This window comes from Lepidochelys olivacea (assembly GCF_965140295.1).
Source record: "Lepidochelys olivacea isolate rLepOli2 genome assembly, chromosome: 8".
Taxonomy (NCBI): Eukaryota; Metazoa; Chordata; order Testudines; family Cheloniidae; genus Lepidochelys; species Lepidochelys olivacea.
Window position 1 is genome coordinate 78,612,473 of NC_140418.1, and position 24,195 is coordinate 78,636,667.

A 24,195-nucleotide genomic window follows, 5' to 3' on the forward strand; every position below is an offset into this window, starting at 1 on the left:
TTTTTTTCTGCCCTTCTTCAATATCTCATCTATTTTTTATATCTAATATGCCCCTATTATCTACAGGTGAAAGACATTAGTGTCATGGCCAGTCTTAGGCATGTGCAAAGATCCCCTCTACAAATCTACAAGATCAACTTGGGACCAAATCTTCACAATGACAAGTGCCCCAAACAAATTCCAGTACCAGCTATTGAATGAATGAGATGAACCTGAACCCAGATTGCAGATCCCAAATTTAGGTCTGGATTGGAATTCCCATATATCTTAAACAGGTAGAACCAAAACACAGGATCTCTCCTTGCTGAACTCCAGGATTCAACATCCAGATCCAAATCTAAAGTTCTAGGTGTTTCCCTTTGGCTAATTATAAAGAGAGATTTTTGAACTGCCAACTCCAAGTAAAATCCAGCTGCCAGGCTCACCGCTTACCAAAACCTTCCCTCTCATACTAGCTCAGTGACAAATGCCTGGATTGTTCTTTTATGTGTTCTTATACTCTATGTAGAGTAGCATATTCTGATTTTCATTTTAGCTTATTTTGCTTGTGAAAATTCAATAGATGCCACATGCAAGAGATGCCTCTGCATATTCAATTTAATCACAGTTAACAAACAGTCATAAAGTTTATCCAGACATTAATATCACTATGTCACTGTAGGTCAGTCAATCAGCTGGTTATGGGTTTTGTACCTTATTATTATTGGACGGGAAAATGGATTAACTTGCCATTTAGTCACTGATTTGAAACTTTCAGAACATTAGAATGAATTTAAACAGTATATTGCTGGATATTCCCTGATTACCAATGTGAGAGACAGATGAAGAGAAAAAGCCACAAATAATCTGTGAAATGATATATTAGCCTGTCAACCAGTTCCTCCTAGGAGGGTGTAGAATGTCCCAGCAAAGTTCCCTGAGCATTTAAAATCATTCTGTTGTAGCAGCATATCCCAAAGTGTGGTGCATGTCCTTCTGTGGGGTATGGTCATGTGAAGGACTAGCCAGGGTTAGGAGGGCAACATGTAGAATGTAGAAATTAAAATGGATAGGCCATTTTGAGGGTGAAAGGGGTGCACTTGATTTCTCTTCCCTGAAGGGGGGCTTGGCACATTCCGTTCATTCATTAAGAAAAAAATAATTTTCCTTAGGTTTTTTTACTTCATTAAAGTTCCTTTTCCAAGAATGATGTAGGATTAGGAGAGGCCACCCTTACTTTATCTTACATCTTATGTTTTCTTGAAAAAATCTGTGTTCAGTTTTACATTACTTTCCCACTTACATCCACTTTCACACATTTTATGATCAATTTTCATCTGATGTGTGACCTGTACAGCCATTTATGTAGTTGGGAAATTTGACCAAGAGACTTTCACACAGTTGTACATGTTTAATCTGAACTGGACCCAAAATATCTTGGCAATTAACAATGATTGGAAAGGAAATATGTGGGGGGGTGGAATAATTACACGGGAACCTGCTAAATTCTGTTACTTTGTGAAATGTGTGTATGTGGTGTGGATACTTTAATACCGATTCATCCAATGAGATGATTCAGAGCAAGCTCCAACCATTTTTCCCCTGAAGAAATTGTAAGTGAGATTCTGTGTATGAAAACTTGCATACTAATATGAAGAGGCGACAATGTAATACAGGTTGGCACAACAAAGTCCAGAAAGTAAAACATCAGGTAGACTATTAACCTCATAACTGCAGTTTCCAAGAGCAAGTGAACTATTAAATCAATCACTCAAAAGTATGTTTTCCTCCAATTTAAGTTTTACATATTCAGATTTATTGAGCAACTCGAAACAATAGGCATGGATTTCAGGGTTATTCTTTGCAATTATAATATAGACTGTAAATTGTTCTTGGCTAGCATGGCAAATTTGCAATAAACTAACTCCTGTAGCTGAGCCATATAAATCCTAACTTTAAGTGCCCCTTAATTAATTTATCACATGACACCAATTATCCTATAAAGCCAGATTCTTCGACCCTTACTTAGGTTGCGTAACACTTATAGAACTAGTCCTATTTACTTTAATGAGGAGTAAGTGCTGCACAATAGAAGGGTTGCAGAAACTGCTTCACAATCTGTAGAAATGAATGATAAATATTTAGTGGTATATCATTACATTTTAGAAGGTTAGATTTTTCTCATGGGAATTCCAAGTAAAACTATTATATATTGTCAGCTAGTGGGTGTAAATAACACAGGTCTGTTTCCAACAGAATAGTTTCACAGCCCCTGTGCATGCAATAGTCTGTAGAAACCCATCACTTATAGCCCTCGCATCATTGACCCATGTATAGAAATGTGACTTTCCTGCAAACCATGCTTTCTCCGGTTCTGCCGACACTCTTCGCAAAGCCCTAGGCTTTATTACCATACCTCTCTCCATTCCACTCCCACGTAACTAGATCCAATGTGGAAAGGTTGAACCAACACTGAGCATGGTAGTGACAGCATAGCCCTTAACGCAGAGTTTGTAAGAATGAGATATGAGATACAGTTTCAGTACTTCTGACTTGGAATCATGCCCTCAAATAACTCATTTGATGCTCCCATATGGTCTCTTCTCCACCTGCACTTGTGTCCTCATGTTAAGATGGCACTGGGCCTGCTGATCATAAACTGGAACTGCAACTTCAGCACATGGAAGGTGCCAGCCAAAGATTGTTTCAAATGGGTTGACTTCAGTAACTGCCTCCTCTCTGGCAGCACTGCTACCCTGGGTTGTATTTAACCCATTTATAACAACTAAAGAATATTACCAAAGCACTTGTCTGTCCGGACTTGTTGAAACTTGTGTAACAAAATGGAATGCTTTTAGGGTTATTGTGGCTGCCAGAAAAAAATGGGATTAAAGTGTGTATCATGGGAACTTAGTAAGAATATATAGTCTCAAAACATACAGAGACTGCTCAGATAGTCAGGGAACATGCCCAGACATTGGCACTGAGAGATAGATACAGTCACAGAGAAATCAAGGTAACAGAACCCAAGACCTAGATTGTGCCCTTGCCCTGAGAAATAAGTAGGTAGCTTAGTGCCCATTGCTTTGATTGCACTTTGCCCTGATTTTGATGGGTATACTGTAAGTAAAGGTCCCAGTGCAGACTATTGATCCTATAATCACAATCATTCCGTCTGTTGCAGCTGTTATGCTCAAAAGACTGAAAATTCCTGCTAAGGAGAACGTCAAGTATCTGTACAATACCTGTAGTTTCCCTTTTAAGGCTTTTCACCTACAGTGGTATTGTCAATCAGCCTTTAAGAGGAGTCCATTATGTAAAGCAGAGGTGGGCAAACTACAGCCCGCGGGCCACATCCAGCCCACGGGACCGTCCTGTCTGGCCCTTGAGCTCCTGGCTGGGGAGGCTAGCTCCCGGCCCCTCCCCTGCTGTCCCCCCGCCCCACAGCTACACTACCGCATGGGCAGCGCTCTGGGCAGCGGAGCAGCACGCTCCTGCAGGGCAGCATAGCAGCGTGTCTGGCTCCAGCCAGGCGGCGCAGCTGCCAGACATGCTACTCTGAGCAGCATGGTAAGGGGCCAGGGCTGGAGGGGTCTTAGGGGGGAGACAGGGAGCAGTTGGATCGGTGTGGGAGGTCTGGGGGACCTGTCAGGGGGTGGGGGTGTGGATAGGGGTCGGGCCAGTCAGGGGACAGGGAGCAGGGATGGTTGGATGGGGCTGAGGTTCAGTGGGGGGCAGTCGGGACAAGGAACGGGGGGGTTGGATCGGCGTGGGAGGTCTGGGGGGGGCCTGTCCGGGGGTGGGGGTGTGAATAGGGGTCGGGCCAGTCAGGGGACAAGGAGAAGGGGGGGTTGGATGAGGGTGGGGTCCCGGGTGGGGTGGTATGGGGCAGGGGGTCCCAGGAGGGGGCAGTCAGGGGAAAAGGAGCAGGGGGGTTGAGTGGATTGGGAGTTCTGAGGGGGGCAGTCAGGGCGTGGGAAGTGGAAGGGGACAGATGGGGGCAGGGCCAGGCTGTTTGGGGAGGCACAGCCTTCCCTACCCGGCCCTCCATACAGTTTTGCAACCCCAATGTGGCTCTCAGGCCGAAAAGTTTGCCCACCCTGATGTATAGCATCACCATTCTCCTAGTATATATTTGTTTTGAGTGTTTGGACTGCAAGCTTCTCAGACATAGTTTGCATCCATTAGGTACTGGGCACAGTTATAGTGTTTGTGCTCCCCTGAGCACAGGGACAGGATGAGACTAGCCACCCCAAAGGAGTCAGCCAGGAGGAAGACTTCAGTATCTACCTCCTGCACACACACATTGGTCTACAGAGTACCCACCCTGTACACGCTTGTGCAGCAGCCATGCTTTCACTGTGCACCAAGGAGCTCCACGATGTATTTTACTTGCAGCTGCTAACTGCAAATGGCATGGGTAATTGTGTTCGGCATTTTGCAGTCCCAAGTTGATAATGATATAATCCTCAGCATATGCCATGTTATCTCCATAATTTGCAGTAATGTGCTGTACTTTTGCAGTATCACGGTGTATTTCTAGAAAAACAAGAAGGTCCTTTTAAAATACAATTGTTCTGAAAACCTTTACATTTGGATAAACAGTCTTAATTGAAATTTGGGGACATTCAACAGAAGTGTGGTAAATAAAGCTGCCATCGCTTAGGGAGACTAACATGTCACTGCAGTTATGTGACTGTGCTGGGCTAAGATTTCTAGGCTGCAAGTTATTCTGAGGAGGAAATAAAACATATTTGAAAAAAAATAAATGGCACAGTAAAAATAAGACTGCCCTTGGCACAATTAAAGTTTTACAAATAGCCAAGTGCAAATTCAGAAGAAGAATCCCCTTTTTGTCTTTCTGTGCCTTTTTGTTTTGTGCAAGTGGCAGCAGCTTGAGCGGGTCACAGTAAAAGGCTTCTAAAGGCCTCCTCATCTGTGGTCTCTCAGTCTGATTAATGGTACCATACTTCTCCTCAGCTAACAATATGCTACAATTAAGTAGTTATCATAGCAGCAAGATTTGTCAACAAGCATAATCATCGAACCAAAGGTAAAACAACTCAGGAGCTGAAATTTACAATACTCCTTCTGAGCAAAGGAGAGAAGAAATTTGAGCTGATTCTGTCTGATAGAGAAAAGAGAGTTGGAACACCTATCATTAAATTCTCTGGCAGTGTTACTCCCCCTGCTTCAGTGGTGTTATGACAGCAGTGAATTAGCTCCTTTCTGTTCTTTGCCACCTCAATGGTCTCTTATAACTGAAATTGAAGTGGATGTTACATCCTTGGGTTTTGATGAATGTTCTCTAATAAACCATTGGCTGTTGTAAAAGTTGACACAGGTTTTGTTGATTGTACTGTATTTTCTTTTATATTCAGTAGTATATTTTCAGAAAAGTGGCTGTAAAATGCACGGTACAATAAAGTTAGTAGACAGTATATTATATTTAAACATTTAATACAGTTAATGAAATCTCTTTGAGAGAGACCCTTTGATAAATAGAGAAATTAGGAAATGGAGATATATTTTTTGTAAAAGTCAAATATTAGAAATCTTTAATTTTATTTATTATTTTAGGGAAGGCCAGGTCGGAAAGGGTATGCAGGTGAACCTGGATCAGAAGGCTTGAAGGTAATACTGCTGGGTTTTATATATGAAAATGGAATATAGTTCGAGTCAGTGGTGCTGGAACTGGGGGTGCTGCCGCACACCCTCCCTTGAAGTAGTTAGTAATAAGAAACACCAAATACATGGTTTCCATCAACAGCTCCCCCTACTATAAAAATTGTTCGAGCACCCCTGGTTAGAGTGCCCTCAGACGTACGTATGTGCTTGTGCGAGAGAGATACATTGTAACAGGGTTTCCAATACGACTAAAGGAAATTGGGCTCAACGCTCCTGTTCCAGTACAGCGGCTCCCTTTTTGGGCCAATTAAGAGGACAAGGCACCATCTGGGAAACATAAGAGGCCTGAGAGTGAGTTAAGGGGGTTAGAGAAGACTGGTTCAGTCAGGAAGAATAATTCCTAGGAGAGGACTGAAAGCAGGAGAGCAGCAAGGGCTTTGCTGGGAGGTTTCCCCAAGCCAGGATTGGAGAGGGAAGGAGCAGCAGATGGAGATGCTTGCTGGATCCAGAGGGCTGAAGGGAGGGGAGCAGCAGAGGGCCTTACCTGCTGATGCTGGCATCTTCTTGCTGGGGAGCTGGGTCCCAGAGGAATCAGATGAGGCTTTCAGCGGAGGGACTGTGGGAGTTGCCACTGGGAAGAGGTGGATTGTGCCCCAGAAGGAAGGGCTCAGGTGGCAGTCCTGGTGGTGGGACAGAGAACAACTAATAAAGAGTCTGGGTCTATTGGAAGACACTGGGATGGTGAGAAAGGAGCTGGGTTTTTAAGATTACATGAACAGGGATGATGTGAACTATGTTGTGTGACTTGGGATGTTTGCACTGTGTTTTGGTTAACAAACTGTGATGGACTTGAGGACATACTTGTATTGGACTTACTGTGCATTCAAGAGGAAAACTGAGGTTAGGACCATTTGCAGAGTGGCCCTGTGGCCACGAGGGGCACCAGTGAGGAGGCCACTCATTGACCTACATCTAGCCAGTGAATCTGCTTACTTCCAGGCTCCTCAGTTGGGAGAACAAAGAATACACCCAACAGGATTGGGGAACATGGATGGCACCTGCTGTCCCTCCATATGGCTCAGAGGGGAAGATAAGTGGCAATTTGAGGAGGGTTAGTATGAATGTTGGGGACATGGGGGTGTGGAGACAGGAAGAAAGGAGAGGATTGGAGTATGTGCAGGGGAAGGCTGGTGTGAGCTCAGTCACTTTGCATTGAAAGGACTTCCATGGCACGGATGCTGCAGCTACTTGCACACCAATGCTCTAGCTGCAGGGAAGCCCAGTGCCTCACAGCTGAGCCACCATAACAGCAAGTGCTCCTCAAATCAGTATTTGATGGGACAGAAGGGCTGATACTGCCACTTATGTAGTGTTAGCAAGATAATTAATACAGTGACATTCTCTTGTAAAGTTCTGCTGTAAAATACATCGGTGTAAATCCACCATGACTCCATGGAGTTCTATGGATTTGCAAGACTTACAGTGTAATAAGTGAGAGCAGAATTTCTTCTCTAATACTCCTATCTCTTTCTAATGTAGCATTTTGGAAGAGTAACCTGAGTTTTTTAGAATTTTATTCCAACTGTTGTATAGAGTAGGGTGTCTCGCAAAACCATCATAAATGTGGAACAGTGCAAATTTGGAAAAGCAATCGAAGAGTTAAATATCTGAGTAATATTATTATACTTTATGCAGATAATTGCCCCATATGGTGTATTGTCAAATTGATATAAATAAGTTCACAAACTATTTACAAATAACATTTGCTTTTAGAAGTGGTTATGAACTAATAAAGAGAATTATATAGTGTATTTATATTTAATTTCCATTTGACAAAAGGAAGATATGAATATAAGAGGGGGATTAAAAAGAGAACCAAAGGATACCTGATCATACAGGCAAAACCATTGGTTTTGTTTAATTTGTATAATTTTACTGCTTAGGTTTTATATAGAAAATGAAACACAAAAAGGGAATTTGGGAAAATGGAGAAGTGTAAAACACCCTCCTGCAAGAAGCGAAATTTATAATCCACTATATAATCTGTTTTCTGCATTAACAGGGAGAACCAGGAGATCAAGGAAACCTTGGAAAAACTGGTGAAGCAGTAAGCTTAAATGCTCTTTCTAGATTTTTTTTTTTTACAAGTTATTTTGAGAGCTGTATGTTGCAGTAATTCTGTTTGACTTAAATCGTTTTAAAACCATGTTTCCTGATTATACAGTGAGCTCTGCTTTCTCCTCTTGAGTGCACCTCTCCAGTATCAGGCCTGGCTTCCTGCAGTCCAGGAAGACTGCATCTCTGGGCTACAGCCCCCATGTTTTCCAGCCATGTTAACACAAGAGGCCCTGTTTGGCATTTGGAAACCCTTTTCCTGCAGGAGCCTGTGGCAGTAGCTGAATATAGTGACTCAAAAACAGCATATTCAAATCAAAGCATTATTTACTCACCCAAAGGCACATAGCACACAGCAATGGATAAAAACAAAAAGGCCGCTAAACCTATTTTCCCCTTACCTAAGCTTTAAATCTTTTTTCTCATTAGCTTTTGGAGAGTTCCTCTCAGCCAGTTACCCCCATCTCTAAGCTGGGATGACAGCCTGCTTGCTGCAGTTTCTGTCTCTCTGTGTGCCTGTCATTCTTCTTCCTGGGCAGCTGACAGCCCACTCAATCTGTTCTCTTCCCTAGACTCAGGTCTGGGAAGAATACATTTGCCCTCATAGTTGGAGACAGGCTGGAGGGATTCTCCAATTAATAGCTTCCCTATTGTTTCCTCAAGGGCCTATAGTATTTTCTGGACTGTATCTTAACTTTGCCATTGTTTTGCTTCCCATTTCATTCTCCTGCTTCCTTTGATTTAACTCCTTGCACTCAGACAGGATAATATCACACATGTAAACTGAGGTGCATGTGATATTTTTTAAAAAATAATGTTTCCCTCACTTTCCACACCATGTAATTAAGGGTGCTTCAGAATCACTCCTGTTAATAAGTCCCTAATTAGATTGCCTTTTGATTGAATGTAGTTTGTAATCTGGCATTTTACCAGTTTGAGTTCATTTTAATGGGTAAACTGAAAACTACAGATTAAGGGCCTGATTCAAAACTCATTCAAGTCAATGAAGAGACAGTTAACATAGTGATGATAAATATACGCCTTCATATGTAGTCTTCCTTTAGTTTTTTCCAGCTAATTATTTGTGAAGTGTACTGGCAATGGTTCACCACTGTCTAAGATATTTGCTTTATATTTCTCTCAACCATTTTCTGTAAAGTGCTTTGAAAAACTTCTGTAGGTTGTGTGGGTGAAAATCGCCTTCTGGGAACTCCAGACAAACTCAAATGTTTGACAGGTTTCAGAGTAACAGCCGTGTTAGTCTGTATTCGCAAAAAGAAAAGGAGTACTTGTGGCACCTTAGAGACTAACCAATTTATTTGAGCATAAGTTTTCGTGAGCTACAGCTCACTTCATCGGATGCATACTTTGGAAAGTACAGAAGATCTTTTTATACACACAAAGCATGAAAAAATGGGTGTTTACCACTACAAAAGGTTTTCTCTCCCTCCACCCCACTCTCCTGCTGGTAATAGCTTATCTAAAGTGACAGGTTTCAGAGTAACAGCCGTGTTAAACACCGATTTTTTTCATGGTTTGTGTGTATAAAAAGATCTTCTGTACTTTCCACAGTATGCATCCGATGAAGTGAGCTGTAGCTCACGAAAGCTTATGCTCAAATAAATTGGTTAGTCTCTAAGGTGCCAAAAGTACTCCTTTTCAAATGTTTGAGCAATTGGGAAAACTTTCAGAAGAGCTTATCAGTCATACCCAAGTCTGTGGAGGGCTCTTGGGACTGAATCCTCCCAGAAGGAGGACCAGGGGTATGGCTCATGGGACTGGCCACTGAATCAAGATTTTTTTTTTTTAAAGCTCAGACAGGTCCAGCTTAAGTCACTCGGCCCAATTTGAAAATAAACCTGCACATCATATATCATATCTATTGATAAACTGTAGTGCCAATTGCTTGACCATACTTTGGTTTGTTATGAAATATACTCGAGACCAAATAACCAGTGTCAGTCAGGTTTATTACTATAGTACAGGACAAAGGTTCTGGGCAATGCCAGTCTCCAAGAAGCCATCCTGTGCACCGATGTTAGATTCGCCTTATGCAGAAGGTGTGCACCCCAAAGTTACAATTTCAGCTGGTATTAGTTAAACAATGATTTTACAGGTTTACACATCATTAAAATCCAACCAATCCATTTGTCCTAGTTCCTTAATTTGTTGTTCTGTTCCTTTTTTATCTATCTTATGGATACTAGCTTTCCAGGTACTGGTCCATGAAGGTACCTCCCTAGTTTGTACTAAGATATAGACCAAATTAATCTTGATGTTTACAAGTTTCCTATCTGCTTATGCAAATGCTTGTTTCAGCAAATGCAAGGAGTTATGGGATACTTAGCTTAAGTGAATAGAATTATGGTATAGGACAGTTTAGTCTATATCACTATTATAATTGTGCTTAATGTTCTTGGCACTTAATGCATGCGCATATATATTATATTTATTAATATCAGATGATAGTCAACCTATCTTAAAAAAAATAATATATACCACTAACAGCTTGATCTCAGAACTACTTCAACAGTTTATAAATATCAAAACCATTGGCTGGCTGACTAAGTTAAAAAGCAGTTTGAAAGGGCTGTGTGTATTTTGTAAATGATGGTAAATTATCTGTGCAAAGATGGGAGAGAATTGGATGGTGATGTAATAGGTGGGGGTGCATATTTATGATTGAAATGAGCAAAGTCTCTTCTCAGGGGGCGATTCAGAGATGAATGTTTACTGAAACTTAATAGCTGTGTGACCAAGTGGAGTCAGGTCTGCTACCCACATTACCAGCATTGCTATGCCAATATACACCTATTTCATTTTTTTTCCCCATCAGACTGCAGAACATAGCCTTTCTTACACACACACAAGTTTTTAAGTTGTCTTTTAGACTAAGATCATCTGGACAGGGACTTACTATATGTTTGTGTAGTGCCAAGTACAATGGGGGCCCTATCTGATCTATGCCTCCAAGCACTTCCACAGTATTAATAATAATAATAATATTTAGCAAAGACACACCAGTGAATTCCTTCATTTTGCTTGCCTCCTTCCTGAACTTTTAAAATTCACATGATTATAGGATATTGGTTTTTGAATTCAGAGAGAAGAACACTGAAAATCCCAACCACTAAATATGTGGTATATTGGAACAGATGAAATAATTTGTTTTGTATTACAGTTGTGCCCAAAAGCTCCAATCAGGATAATGCAAAAAATTGTAAAAAGAAACAGTCCCTATCCAAAGATCTTGAAATCAATTGGGGTTAGGCATCTAAAAAACTTTGAAGATCTGTCTGGGCTTTAGGGTACTTCTACACTGCAATGAAACACCTATAGCAGGCCACAGAACCTCACCCACTCACTCTTGTAATAGACCCATAACCTCTGGCTGAGTTACTGATGTCCTCAAATCATGATTTTAAAGACTTCAAGTTACAGAGAATCCACCCTTTACTCTAATTTAAACTTGTGAGTGTCCTGTGCCCCATGCTGCAAAGGAAAGTGGGGGAAAAAGCCCGGGGTCTCTGGCAATTGTTCAGGCTTGAGCTGGGGCCCAAGCTCTGGCACCTCACAAGGGGGAAAGGTGCCCAAGCTCTGGGACCCCACACGGGGAAAGGGTGGCAGCCCGGGCTCCAGCCCGAGCCCAAATGTCCATACTGCAGTTTTATAGCCCTACAGCTATAAAAAGTTTTATAAACAGTTTTATAGCCCTACAGCTTGCAAGCCCCAGTCAGCTGTCATGGGCAAGCCCTGAGTGTTGTATTGCAGTACAGACATACCCTTACAGTCTAATCAGACAATACAATGGGTGGAAGAAAGGGGATATACAAGCAAAGTGATCAGAGGAATGGCAGCCACAAACCTTGTTAGGCGCTGTACTTGGCATATGATGATTTGATTATTTTTTCTCTTAGTTTATTGCTCTTGCCTATTACTTTTTTGCCTATCTTTCTTTTTTTTTTAAATGAACTTCATTGACTCCCCTTTTCATTCAAGATTACGTAGTATATACTTATAAACCTGCAACTGAAGTGAACAAAGTTGTTATACTACATGGGGAAAATATAATAATCTCAAAATAAAAGCATGCAAATTCTCTGCCTATGTTACCAAAAGTTTTTTTTAACATAACTTTAGTTAGTTAATTAACAAACTACATGAGGAGTCCACCTTATTAAAAGTACTAATTTAATGGTTGTCACCTTTTTTTATTCTCCTGTCCCCTGGTTCCAGCTGGCTCTCTTGGTTGGTTTTTTTGTTTTGTTTTTAAGCTGATGGAACTATAGCTTTTGGCCAAGGCATCAAAAGGATTACTCTCCAGCGAACAGCTTTCTCAGGGTAAGCCCTGCTAAACACAAGCTTGAGCCTGCATGGGTACACAAGAGGGTTGAACGTGAGCAAGACACAGCCACCTGGAGGGATTCTAAGTATGGTGTTTTGTTATTCATGATCCAGTAAGATGAAATATGCCGGGGACTCAGGCACTGTGTGGTTAATGGTCCAGCAAGAACATCTGCCTGCCATATATCAAGGGGCACTGAGCTACTGACTTTTTGGGAGCTGTAGCAAGCATTTCTATCTACATGATAGGCGCAAATGACAGCTTCTGCTCTCGGTCCCTCTAAGGTCAGCTTTTCCATACACTCAACTGGAGAAGATCTCCAGCTGGTTATCCTGAAATGGTGAAAATGCTCGCTGTGCACATAAGCCCTTATCTAAATTCGGTGGGACTGTTCATTTACTTAGAATTAGACACAGGCTTCTTGCTGGATCAGGGCTATCATTTCCATGTACAGGATTGCACTTAGACTATTAGTACTTGGCTATGCCCTGAGTCCCTCAACACACTCCCGTCCCCCTACTCCCATGTTCCTTCAGTGTGGACGTACAGTGGAATTTTCCAAAGTGCCTGTGTGACTCAGGTGCAAAACACCTTTGGAAAGTCGAAGCTTATCTGAATTTGAGCACAGTTCATATTTTTTCTCTTTACCCAGAATTCTCTCTCCAAGGCTGCTGAGCAAAAGCTGGGTTGCCAGGGCTTAGCGCTTTGCCTCTATGCACCTCCTTCAACAGTATTCAGCTGCCTGCTGGATTTAGCTCTATATACTTTAGCAGCTATAATATTCATGAACTATATGAAATGAAAAGTTCTTAAAACCAGCCTATTTTCTCAACTTCTCATGAATCATGGTGCCAACTATTCTTCTGCTGGAACTTGGACTGCTTAAGAATGTTTTTAAATCTAGGAGATTTTCACCATTTTCTGTATTTAAAATTCCTTCCATTCCTCTCTGCATGTTTGTGGATAGCTATCTGAGGCACCTATGGATGCTTACCCAAGAATCACATAAGCTCCTTTTCCTAAAACACTCGTAACTATATACTGCAATTTTTCTTGAGGGGAGAATATTATTTGTCTAATAAATGCTGTTGTAATAGGCCCATATCAATCCTTGACCAAAAAAGTAACCAAAGGAAAGCTTAAAATCAGAGTGATATACTGTACAGAATCGTGTATCAACTACTTTCATCAGAATCAAAATTCCATAGTTAAGGCAAATGTAACCAGATTTAAAAAGTGGTTGCAGAGATGAAGAAAAGACATACCGTAATATTAATAAGGCTTTGGTTCAAAGTTGACATCAGAACACAGATTTGTCAAACAGTGGATGAGACCAACTGATCCATATAATCTAAAAGGTGATGCCTCAGAAGATGATGAAACACTACATCCCTACAATGGAGCTAGCCCATTGTACAATATAATATAAAAATAAAAAATTCTTCATGACGCCCGTATGATTGTGCCCAAAGAGAACAAAAACAAAGGTACTTGGCTGGGATGGGTGAGTTCTGTATGGTCCAAATAAGAATAAAGGAAACTGAAACGCTGCTGTGATGAAGCCTTGAACAAAGCTATTGTCAGCATATTGTCTGGTAGTGTAAAACCTGTCAGCTGTTCAAAGCAGGGATGATTTTAAGGTAAAAGCTACATCTGTTTCACCTTGGTTTATATGGTGAGATTCCATTTTTGGCTGGTGTGGTTTGGTTGAGCAGAATCAGAAACTGACGTGTTTTGATAGATCTCTTTGCTGATGAGATAATCATCTGCTATGGAATCAATAGATCCATTTAGACAGTGGTTGGTTAATTTAATATGGGACACCAGCCAGAGTAAATTTACAATACCAGTGAGAGATAATCTTTTGGAAACCATCCCAAAAGAAACACTGGCTACAACTACTGAGAAAATTGCCTCTGGGTGAGGAGGAAAAAAAAATCTTACTGTGCTGGCATGTGGGTTTCATATGCTTAAATTATTGGTGGTTGGCAAATCTTTGAAACCATGTTGCTTCAAGCACATCAAAACAAATACCACATCTGTGTTGTATAGAGTGCATCCCAGTGCATGGATGACTTCAGACATTTTAAGAAAGTGATTGTTTTTTGGGTTTTGTGCCATAAAACTGAAATTCTCTGAGATTAAAACCGTTGCCTGCTAGGGCTGTGTTATTGTTTAGTAATGCTAGTGTTCATCCAGGCAGTAACAGACTATGAATAGCTGGGGGGGAAATTAATGAACATTTCTCCGTGCCAAAATCACTGCAAAAATTCAGCAAAAACAGAGAAGCTGTTAACAGCACAATGTCGGGTTGGTGTCAAAATGACAAACCAGAGTAAGCAGAGGCATAGAACACAAACCCTTAAAAAATAATCCTAGCACTTCATAAATGACCTGTTAAAGTACATTTAAACAAGTATGCCCAATTGTGGACAGCATTCAGTACCACAGAAGGGAAACTAAGTAGATACAAGTAGTACAAAAACTGGCAACAAAAATAATAAAATACAAGGTCCAGCAAAGAATGTAGGTGACCTTCTGGCTGCAGATGCTAGCTGCACAGCAGGCAGACCTGTAAGAGAAAAGGTCATGCTGCCTTGGGAAGATAAGGCAAGTTGTGCTGTGTGTCTGGAGATGTGGAGTTACTTTTGGGAAGAACTCATGTAAGTAATTTCCCCACCTCCTGCAGAGGCAAAATGTAGCAGGATTGACCCCCATGGAAAGGATGTTTAATTTATGGGGAATGGAAAATTGCAATTCTCTTTGCTTGAAGAAAAGATTAACGGGACTTTGAGTGAATTTTCAAGATGCTAAATAGACAAAGTTCTTTGAACTATTGTGAAAAGTCTGGACGCTGGGGATGCACAAACAAAAATTGGAAACATCAGGAAAAAGAAAAGCAAACTGAGTAAAACATTTTTCAAAGAAAGGATAGTGAATGTGGGGTCAATACTATGAAGGGCATCAGAAGACACAGCTAGCTCTGCCATTCTCAAAAACCTACTTCATAAAGGTTTGAAAAAGAGAGACTATTAAGAATTTATAGAGTAATAATAACAATACTTTGCATTTATATAATGCTTTTCATCTATATTGTAGACCTCAAAGAGTAAAACCCCTCTCAGATCCCACATAACTGACAGTATCCATCAACCACTTAGTCCTCCCCCTCAGGAAAAGCATTGGAAAACAGATAGACATTGTGACATGACCTGAAGGTCAACAAATTCAGGCTCCGGTGTACCAGTTTAAGAAGCAAATTGCAAAGTTGAAGGATTCCTCACTGATAAAGCCCTTAATCAGCTGTTTAGTATCCCACATGGACAGAGAGGTAGTCTTTGAAGTACCCAGCACCCCAAATCATTTATAGTTTGATAGATCAGAACTAGCATCTTAAATAGACTCTCCCAAATGAAGGGGAAGTGAAAGTGATGAAGCACAAGTGTTACATGCTCCATGCAAGAACCACCACTCAACAGAGAGGCCACCACCATATTCACCAGCTGAAATTTCCAATTGATATAAGGAGCAGCACCACATAGTCCTTTGCAGCAATCCGATCTCAAGATGACAGTAGTGTGAAGCCACTGTGTTAAGTGTTAATTTCAAAAGAAAAGGCCATGTTCAGATTATTAAAACACCATTTGGCCCATACGTCTATCTTGACCTTCAGAAACAGCTCCCTCATCCAATGAAACGCCAAGTTATGAACCTGGAGAAAGAAAAGTGGGCAAGGTACCTTAACTGAGGGAGCTGGTATCACTACAGACATTTCTTCTGGCTATTTTCCCCAGCCTACCATCATAATCCATCCAAATCCAGAGGGCTGTTCACTCTCATCAAAATCCAAATCCCAGCATGTCACTGGATAAACTGGTCAACCACACCAACCAGATCCAGTAAAGCAGAGACAGAAGCCTTTATTCTCCGCTATGTCTGAGCACAGCCATGGGTGCAGCCTAGTTGTGGCTCACTGTTCAGTGCTGCCCAAGTGGAGTTGTCCTCTAAATTATGCTGCTGGTATAAGGCCTCTTACACTAGGGGAGAATCAGGTATAATGGAGCTGAGCTCCATCATGCTCCCACCTCCCTCTTGCACTGAGGGGGAGCAGCTGGTGTAGGAGGTGTCTACACTATCTCCAGCAGCCCTGCATCAGTGAAGATTCCCCATACATGGGGAATTTTCTGTGAGGAATCACCAGCTGTTTTAAGGCTGTTTTGCACTGTGTAAGGCTCATGTCCTTAGCAGCCAAAGAGCCTATCCCTGAGTTTGCTCCAGATACTGGAATCACCTTAGTCCACGCTACCTCATTATCATCCCCCCCTTAAAAGCATCACATACATGTTGGAGGAGTGACAAAATGGAACTCTGCAGTACTTCAGAGAAGAGAGCTATGGGGCACATAGCTTCATAGATCCCAAGGCCAGAAGGGACCATTGCGATCATCTCGTCTGACCTCCTGTACAGCACAGGTCATAGAACTTCCTGAAAATAATCCTTAGAGCATCTATTTTAGAAAAAAATCCAATCTTGATTTAAATGAGCTCTTCATCTGGTCTGCCCTCACAGAGAAGAAAATGGAACCATACAAGAGTGAGTCCAACAGTTCCTGCACGAGGGTGTGCTGTCGTCTCAACTGCATCTTGCTCCAAATCCAGGCAATCTTATCTGCAAAACAGAATAACAACTCCCAGCAAATGCTCAGCTGTGCTACTTGTGGGAGGCAGCATGACATCTACCATTCAGAAGAGATCTGTTAAGTCTTGTTCACCAGATGCTATGCTGGAAATAAAGAACCTCTTTGTTGCATTTTGGACAGCAATGGCGTCAGACTTCAAACACTCTTTATGTCACAGTCATTTACACCCAGCATAATGTTTTTACCACCAGTTCTCTAGCTACCTTCCTTTACATGTAGCAGGCTATGTGTATATCAGGGTCACCTGTGAAGATGGAATATGAGAAGAGACATTTGGGAGCTACCTGACCAATGATCACGGAAATGGCATTGTAATGGCTGGGGCATAGGCAGTTGGAACAGTAGTGTCCCCTGGACAGGGATCGAAGGCAGGAGTCAGGACTAGTTACCAAGCCAAGTCAGGAGATACGTATCAAGGTCAAGCAGGGCCAGGATCAATGGCAGGAATCAGGAGCAAGACAAGGCAAACAACAGGGTTGGTAGCAGCAGCAAGCTGGAGTCTGCACTGTTGCTCAGACAGCTCTCTGGGGCAACTTCTTGGTTTAAATAGTTGGTGAGGACCAAAAAGGTGTTCACAGGGTTCTGGTTCACTCTGGTGTTTTTGGGCAGTACTTCCTGAGGTGTATAACCCTCCAGTATTTGTTGGATGCTCCTTTAGCTGGCTCCCCAGTGGTGATGTGGAAGCATCAGTCATCCAAGGACCCCACAACTCCACATTCTAGACCCGTGGATCCTTACAGCCGTTCACAGAGTATATGTATTCATTTTCACCCAATAATGGTGCAGGTGTGAGCATGCTGTTTACTGCTGGTCCCGTGTCAGTCTGCATCTCAAAGTTTCATGCACCTCTTTTGTACACTCTGATGATTCAGGAAAACATTTTATTTTTTAACAGGAGTAGTGTCATCACATGGCATCTGGGAAGAAGGTGGAAGAAGACTAACTTCCAACACTTTGCTTATGAGAACGTCCTGCCAGCACTCTGTCATCTTAGATGAGAAGCATGGGGTGGAATTTTGGTACATCATACTGGTGTACTCTAGAATAATTACTCTGGATTTACTGTGGTGTTTCTGAAAGCAGAATTTGGCCCATGATATTTGTATCTTTGAGTTGTGGATAAAGCAGTGATGCCAACATGTTTTCTCTTTCTAATATTCAGTTCATTCTGGAGTCTGGCAACTGCACCTTTGAAGGTTCCAGTGAGACTGTAGCTATCTGCTACAAAATCAATACTTTTCCCCAGCAGGATGTACATATCCCAAATAAGTAGCCTCAGAGGCTTTTACTCAGATTACTTTGATTTACTACCAAATACTATTTCAAAGGACAGAAAATTTTAACAAAACAGACAGTCAGATCCTAGTGTGTGGAACAGAGGACAAGGGCATCTGCCTTTCTAACCTTGTGCTTCTGAACATAATCATGATTAATGCACCTATAGATCTTATGTTCCCTTCCTAACATTTTTAGTACAAAGGCTCTGAGGCAGGAAATTGATCTGAAGTTTTAAGGTTGACTGTTAATACAGATCACTCACCAAAAAGCTTAGACTGCCAAGTGGCATAAGCATAGCAGTGAGATTCAGAAACTGTGATCAAACAGCTGTTTAGTTGTCAGGCGCTGCACATTGGGCAATGTTCTAGTCTACCACCATATTTTTACCTGACTCAGAATGAAGTGCTATCAGCAAATACATGAAGCACAAGGCATTAAAGGTTTTGGAAAAGACTAAATTCAGTAAGCCAGTTCAATTTTCCTCCCTGAGCTCTTGGCTTATGGCATTGTAAAGCAAAGCCAACGCAGTCTGCCCAGTAAAGGATGATGACACTGTAACATGCTTCAGTATCTCAGGTTGTTCCAAAATCTTGCAGAAACAGTACTGCTTGTGAATTAGATCTGATCTTGATTAGAGAGAGAGTATGTTATTTCTCAAAAAGAAAAGGAGGACTTGTGGCACCTTAGAGACTAACAAATTTATCTGAGCTGTAGCTCACGAAAGCTTATTGTCAAATAAATGTGTTAGTCTCTAAGGTGCCACAAGTCCTCCTTTTCTTTTTGCGGATACAGACTAACACGGCTGATACTCTGAAAACTATGTTATTTCTGTTCTTTTTGAAATTGAGAGAGCTTGGTGGCAGAGTATAGCAACTGCAGCACAATGTTATACAAACAAAGCAAAAAATGGGAAAGCTACAAGAACAAAAAATGGATGAGGAAGGCAGCATTAGAATGAGTGAGGTGTGTGTACATGCAAACTTCTATATTTTCATCATTATTCCTTTCTCCAAGTAAACCAACTTGCTAGGGACTTAGATTCATCTGAGGAAGAATTTTCCCTCTATCTCCTTGCTTTCCTTGCAGTGAAAAGCCTTTCCTAACCCTTATGGAATAAAATATATTATTATTTTTTAAAAAAACAACTTTTTGTTTAAGTAGGATAAGTAATATGACCCACGTATGTTGTACCTCACTTACAGTCATACAGGCAGCTCCTGGCAAGTAGTTACTTGGCATTGACAAAGGAAGTGTCTTGGGCCCAGGAGATGACCCCATTTGCTAAATTCCCCCTCTATGTGTAGGAAGTCAGAATTTTCTCAATACTTTTTCCATTTCAGCTCCTTTTTGTTCCATGTTCACAGTGGTCTGGAGAGAGGACAGCCTTTAAAACTAATTGTCTGCACTCTGCATTAGTGCTGATCAGATTTGGGCTTCATTTCAGGGTCTTTACCTTCATCTTCAAAACTCTGAATGAACTCAGATTCATTTATCCATTGGATCCAAAGGATCTGCATTTTGGTGCTGCCTCTGGAGCAATCAGGAGTGATGCTGTGACTCAGAGAGTCACAGTCCTCCTCCTGGCTCCCTTGCTGCTCCAGGGAGGGAGTAAACTGCTCTGAGTCTGTCTGCAGCACAATATTCTGTTCCCCAGAAAGCCAGCACAATGGTGTTAGCGGACAGGCCAAGGTTCCACCCCCTCCTTTGTGTGTTGGGAACAGAGTGGCTTTTTTGAGCATGCTTCTCTTCCCATATTATTAGCTGTGATGTGCATTGCCATTGCAGGGATACAGCGGATGCCTTGCTAGCTGGACAACCATTTGGCCTATTTTTTTTATTTTGGCCTTATTTTTTTTGCAAATAAGCTGTATTACCTTTGTAATTATTAATTTATTTTTGCTGTTGACTATGAAAAATAAGATCAAACTAATCTAAAAACACCAACTCTTATTATGTCTCAAAATGCAGGGCTGGTGAACTTGGTCTGAGACTGGACTTTAGTTTCAAAGGTTGGGGGTGTTTCACAGTAAACGTTGAAAACACAATTCTAGGTATATCAGTATGACATAAAGTAATAGAAGCTCAGGTTTGTAATATGGTTGTTGTTTTGTTAAAATTAACATAGAAAGAAACTGTCTTAAACCCTAGAAATATTCATTTTAATGTGTTGAAATCTGGATGTTGGTTGGTTTTGTTTGTTTGTTTTTTAAATACTGTACCTAGGTGAAGGAAACTCTTTGCAAAGACTGAAGTTTATAGGCTCTTGAGAAAAGTGTCTGTATATAAATCCTTACAAGCAGACATAATTATTGCATTGGTACAGGTTAGATCTTATCTTCCAGCTGGGAGGAATGTGCAGATGCAGGGAAAGTTTTCATGGATGAATGGAAAGAAAAGAGTACAATAATATAAAGATTTTCTTATGGCAAGAAAATATTGTATGGATATTTGTATCATGTCATTAACATTATGTCTTATGAATATGGTGAAATTTTGAATTCTATATGAAATGATGCTTCATTGGAAAATTTTCTTTTGACTTAAAAGTAAATATTAGTCTATATAGCCTGACAGGTAACTGCTTACACATGACTCTTTTGGAACTGGAAGAATATCTGCTTCTCTCTAACCAAGCCTTTTAAAAAATTATTATATACTCTATTTTGCACTAAGTATACAATATGTTTCCAATTATTGCACTGTAGTCCGGTTTCTAACACAAAGCATGTGCTCTGGCAGTATGCTTGGTCTTCCTTACGCATGTGTTAGATGTGGGATCTGATCTCTGATCCATTTTCCATAAAAATGCTTATGTCAAGGAGGCTTCTATAAAGGGATATTTGTCATTAGAGACTCGTACAGAAATCCTTGCAAATGAAAGTTTATGGCCTAATTTTTTAACAAGGTTTATGGCCGTGATCATTTTTTTCATTCAGTTATTTTCCTTTTTCCTTTTCTCTATAACACATTCAATTTGATTTTTGGAGTGTACCACTGTGCCAAAAGGGAGTTTATGGGGATGCCAAAGGACTCTGACTTAATACACTACCTTTGGCAGATATTTATCCTCTTCTGTAATAAGCAGAGATGAGCTCAAACCTGTAGTGATCTGGATCCAAACTTTGCAGTTGGCTTCTTTATGTGAGCCAAACTAGAGCCCTGGATCTAAAGAGCCCCATGAACTCTGAGAAAGTTTAGTATGAGATCAAAACTATTTGGCTCAGCCTATTGGTATAAAGATGTTTTTGTTTCTGTAAATAAACATCAGTAAATGTTTTAGTAGGCTCCCTCAGTCCCACTTTGTCTGCCCAGGAGGTTGCCATATTTTTTCAAAAGAAAACCAACATCATCAAGAATTTTCCTCTTCTTCAGTCTCTGCTGGCACCCCCATCATGTTCACCTTAGTCTCTGACTCTCTGATCTCTCTTCTGACCTTTCTCTTCCTTCCCATCCTCCTTGAAAACTCCACTAACCTTCCCATTTTTCAGGCTTGCAACCTCTAGTTTAAAAAAGGGACTCTCCTCCCAGAGATCCCGCTGCGTTAGTACTCCTGTAAGTAGAGACTCTACCTGGAAGGCTTCCATTGCTGGTACCAAGAAAGGATTCACATTCTCTTCACTCAGCTGTCCTCAGTCTTCCAAACCAGATTTGGCAATCAGTGCCAAAACCTGGTACCGCCTCCACTAGGCAGGGCAGATACGAGCTCTGCTCAAGGGGTAACTCATGGCACCGATCCTCTTTCTGGAATGGGAGAAATCAAAGAAATTAGTCGTTAGGCCTTCCAACATTTCTAACTCACAAGCCCACATGCCTGATCACCCTGGACAGGCCAGCGGGGCTGACTCTCTGTTGCATCCATGTGGAATTAAGTGCACTATGCCATGAAGCTCAATACTGGCAATGACTCCTCACTGGCACCTTCAGTGCCAGACCTACCAGTACCACAGTCCTGAAGAATACCAGCAGACTTGTTAATAACTATTGACGCCAACCTGGCCCCAGTACCAATACCACTAGCACCTGTATCTCCAGAACTGTTCCCGAAAGGAACCACAGTACATATCCTGACAGAAACACCTCCACAATGTATTACATCAACGGGCAGGAGGATGCCTGCTTATCTCCCTGTGTCAGGAAGCAGTCAAGCAATGCACATGCTACCAGCTTCACAGGATAACTCCCTTGGCCCTTCACTTACCAGGAACAAACAAAGATCTCGTGGATTGCCTCAGCAGACAGTACTCAGCCAACCATGAGTGGTCACTCTATTCTTAAGCCTTTATTCCACTGATGGGGCTCCCTGAGGTACATCTTGCCTTGTGTTCTGCTCCAGAGCAGATATCAAGGCCAGGGTCACTCCAAGATGTTTTCCTCATCCCCTGGCTTCATTGGCTTCTCTGAGCTTTTCTTCCCATCTCCCAAAGGGTCATAAGGAAGATCAGTCAGGATGTAGCCACAGTGACACTTACAGCCTCTTATTGGGCCAGACATTATTAGCTCACAGACATATTGCATTTGTCCACACAGCCACCAGTCTCTCTCCCCAGTCTGCCATATTAAATTTTCCTCCCAGACTCCACTTCCTTACTCTGATTACCTGGAAGTTGGCTGGCTGAGCACAACGGACAGCATTAGAGCCATATAGATCGAAAAGATCCTGTAACAGCACAGTCACCTTTCTAGAGGATCAGTCTGCAAATCAAAGTGGAAGAGATTTTTCCATCTGGTCTTCACAACAAGATCTCATCCTGTTATAAGCTTCTATTACCAAGATCCTGGATAACAGCCCCCAGGTCAAGCTGTTAGGCCCCCACGTCAGCTCTGTCAGGGTGTGTTTAGTTTTCATTTCAGGTTGCTACCCTCCCACTCAGACTTACAGTGTTCTCTCATTCCACTGTTTCAAAGTTTCTAAAAGGACTCGTTCACACATATCACCTTCTTAAGGAACCTCCCTCATTTTGAGATTTTAATATAGTTTTTATGGCCTTGTGAAGCCCTTACGCTCTGAACTCTTATCCAAGTGCTTTCTTCGCCAGCTCACACCCCAAACTGCCTTCCTGGGGGCTACAACTTCAGACGCTAGAGTTAGTGAGATTCAAGCTCTGATAGCAGACCCTCCTTATACTGTATTCCACAGGGTAATTGAGATGGCCTAACACTGGCTATGATATCAAAATATATTAAACATTGATATTTCTAATACAGCTCAAATTTCAGGAAAATAGGGAGCAGAGTACAAATCACAAAATCTAGCAGTGATTTTACACCTGCTGTTTTCTCGTGGCCTTGATTGTGGATTTTATTGAACATATATATATATATATATAAAAACAGAGCATGTTTAAAGGCAGAAATCCCTGAATTGTTGTTTTGTCGCCAGTATAAATCGATTGAGCAATGATTTTGATAGACTGAAATAAAATTATAATTAAATCATAAAAGGAGTAACAGCTGTCTGGTGTGTATGAATATTTTTGCTCTTGAAAAACAAAAACCTGTTTAAGTGCTAGTTAAAGTTGCTTACTGCTAATTAAACTTGGTTATATTCCTATGTATGTAGAGATAGCAGTTGCCAACTTCTGAATCTTATACACATAATCTGATTTAATGTGTTACAGACATAACACAGTTGAATATTACTACATTACTAGTAACTTTCATATTTCTGCCAGACTTCACAAGCAGTGTCAGTCCAGGGACCAACATGGCTACAACAACACTGCATATTTCATGATCACTTATATGATGTATTCCAGGTGCCTTTTGCTATTTCTTCACTCACCATTTTTTTTAAATGTTCCACTTTTGCTAACCCCATGCTAATCCAGATCTTCAGGGTAGCAAGGAAATTGAGAACATGTTTCCAACAATACTTGTTTTACAATTGCACTGACTCCCTAAAGCAGTTTTCTTCCAGAATTTAATAGTAATTAGAGGTATCCTCATGATGCTTTAATGTGTTCAAAACCTGGAGCGCACATAGCTGCTGACTGGTTGTGGCCCATTTGCATGATTTTCCAGTTGGAAACTCTTGGAAGAAATATCTTGTGAATGTAGTAAAGGTGGCTTACAGGAGTTGTTTTGCACCTTACCAAAAAGAGACAACAGCCAAAAACTTCCACATGTTTATTAACAAGATCCAAAAAGAGTT

General features: G+C 41.3%; 1 protein-coding gene across 2 annotated transcripts in view; it reads left to right on the forward strand.

Moving 5' to 3' along the window:
• COL24A1 (collagen type XXIV alpha 1 chain) overlaps positions 1 to 24,195 on the forward strand; it is a 242,558-nt gene that overhangs the window by 125,577 nt on the left and 92,786 nt on the right. For both annotated transcript variants that reach the window (XR_014712726.1, XM_084637175.1), the window contains exons 23-24: positions 5,560 to 5,613; positions 7,670 to 7,714. Coding sequence is in view for 1 of the 2 variants with exons in the window: in XM_084637175.1 (XP_084493301.1) it covers positions 5,560 to 5,613; positions 7,670 to 7,714 (99 nt within the window). In the remaining variant the exon portion in view is untranslated. The remainder of the gene's footprint in view (positions 1 to 5,559; positions 5,614 to 7,669; positions 7,715 to 24,195) is intronic.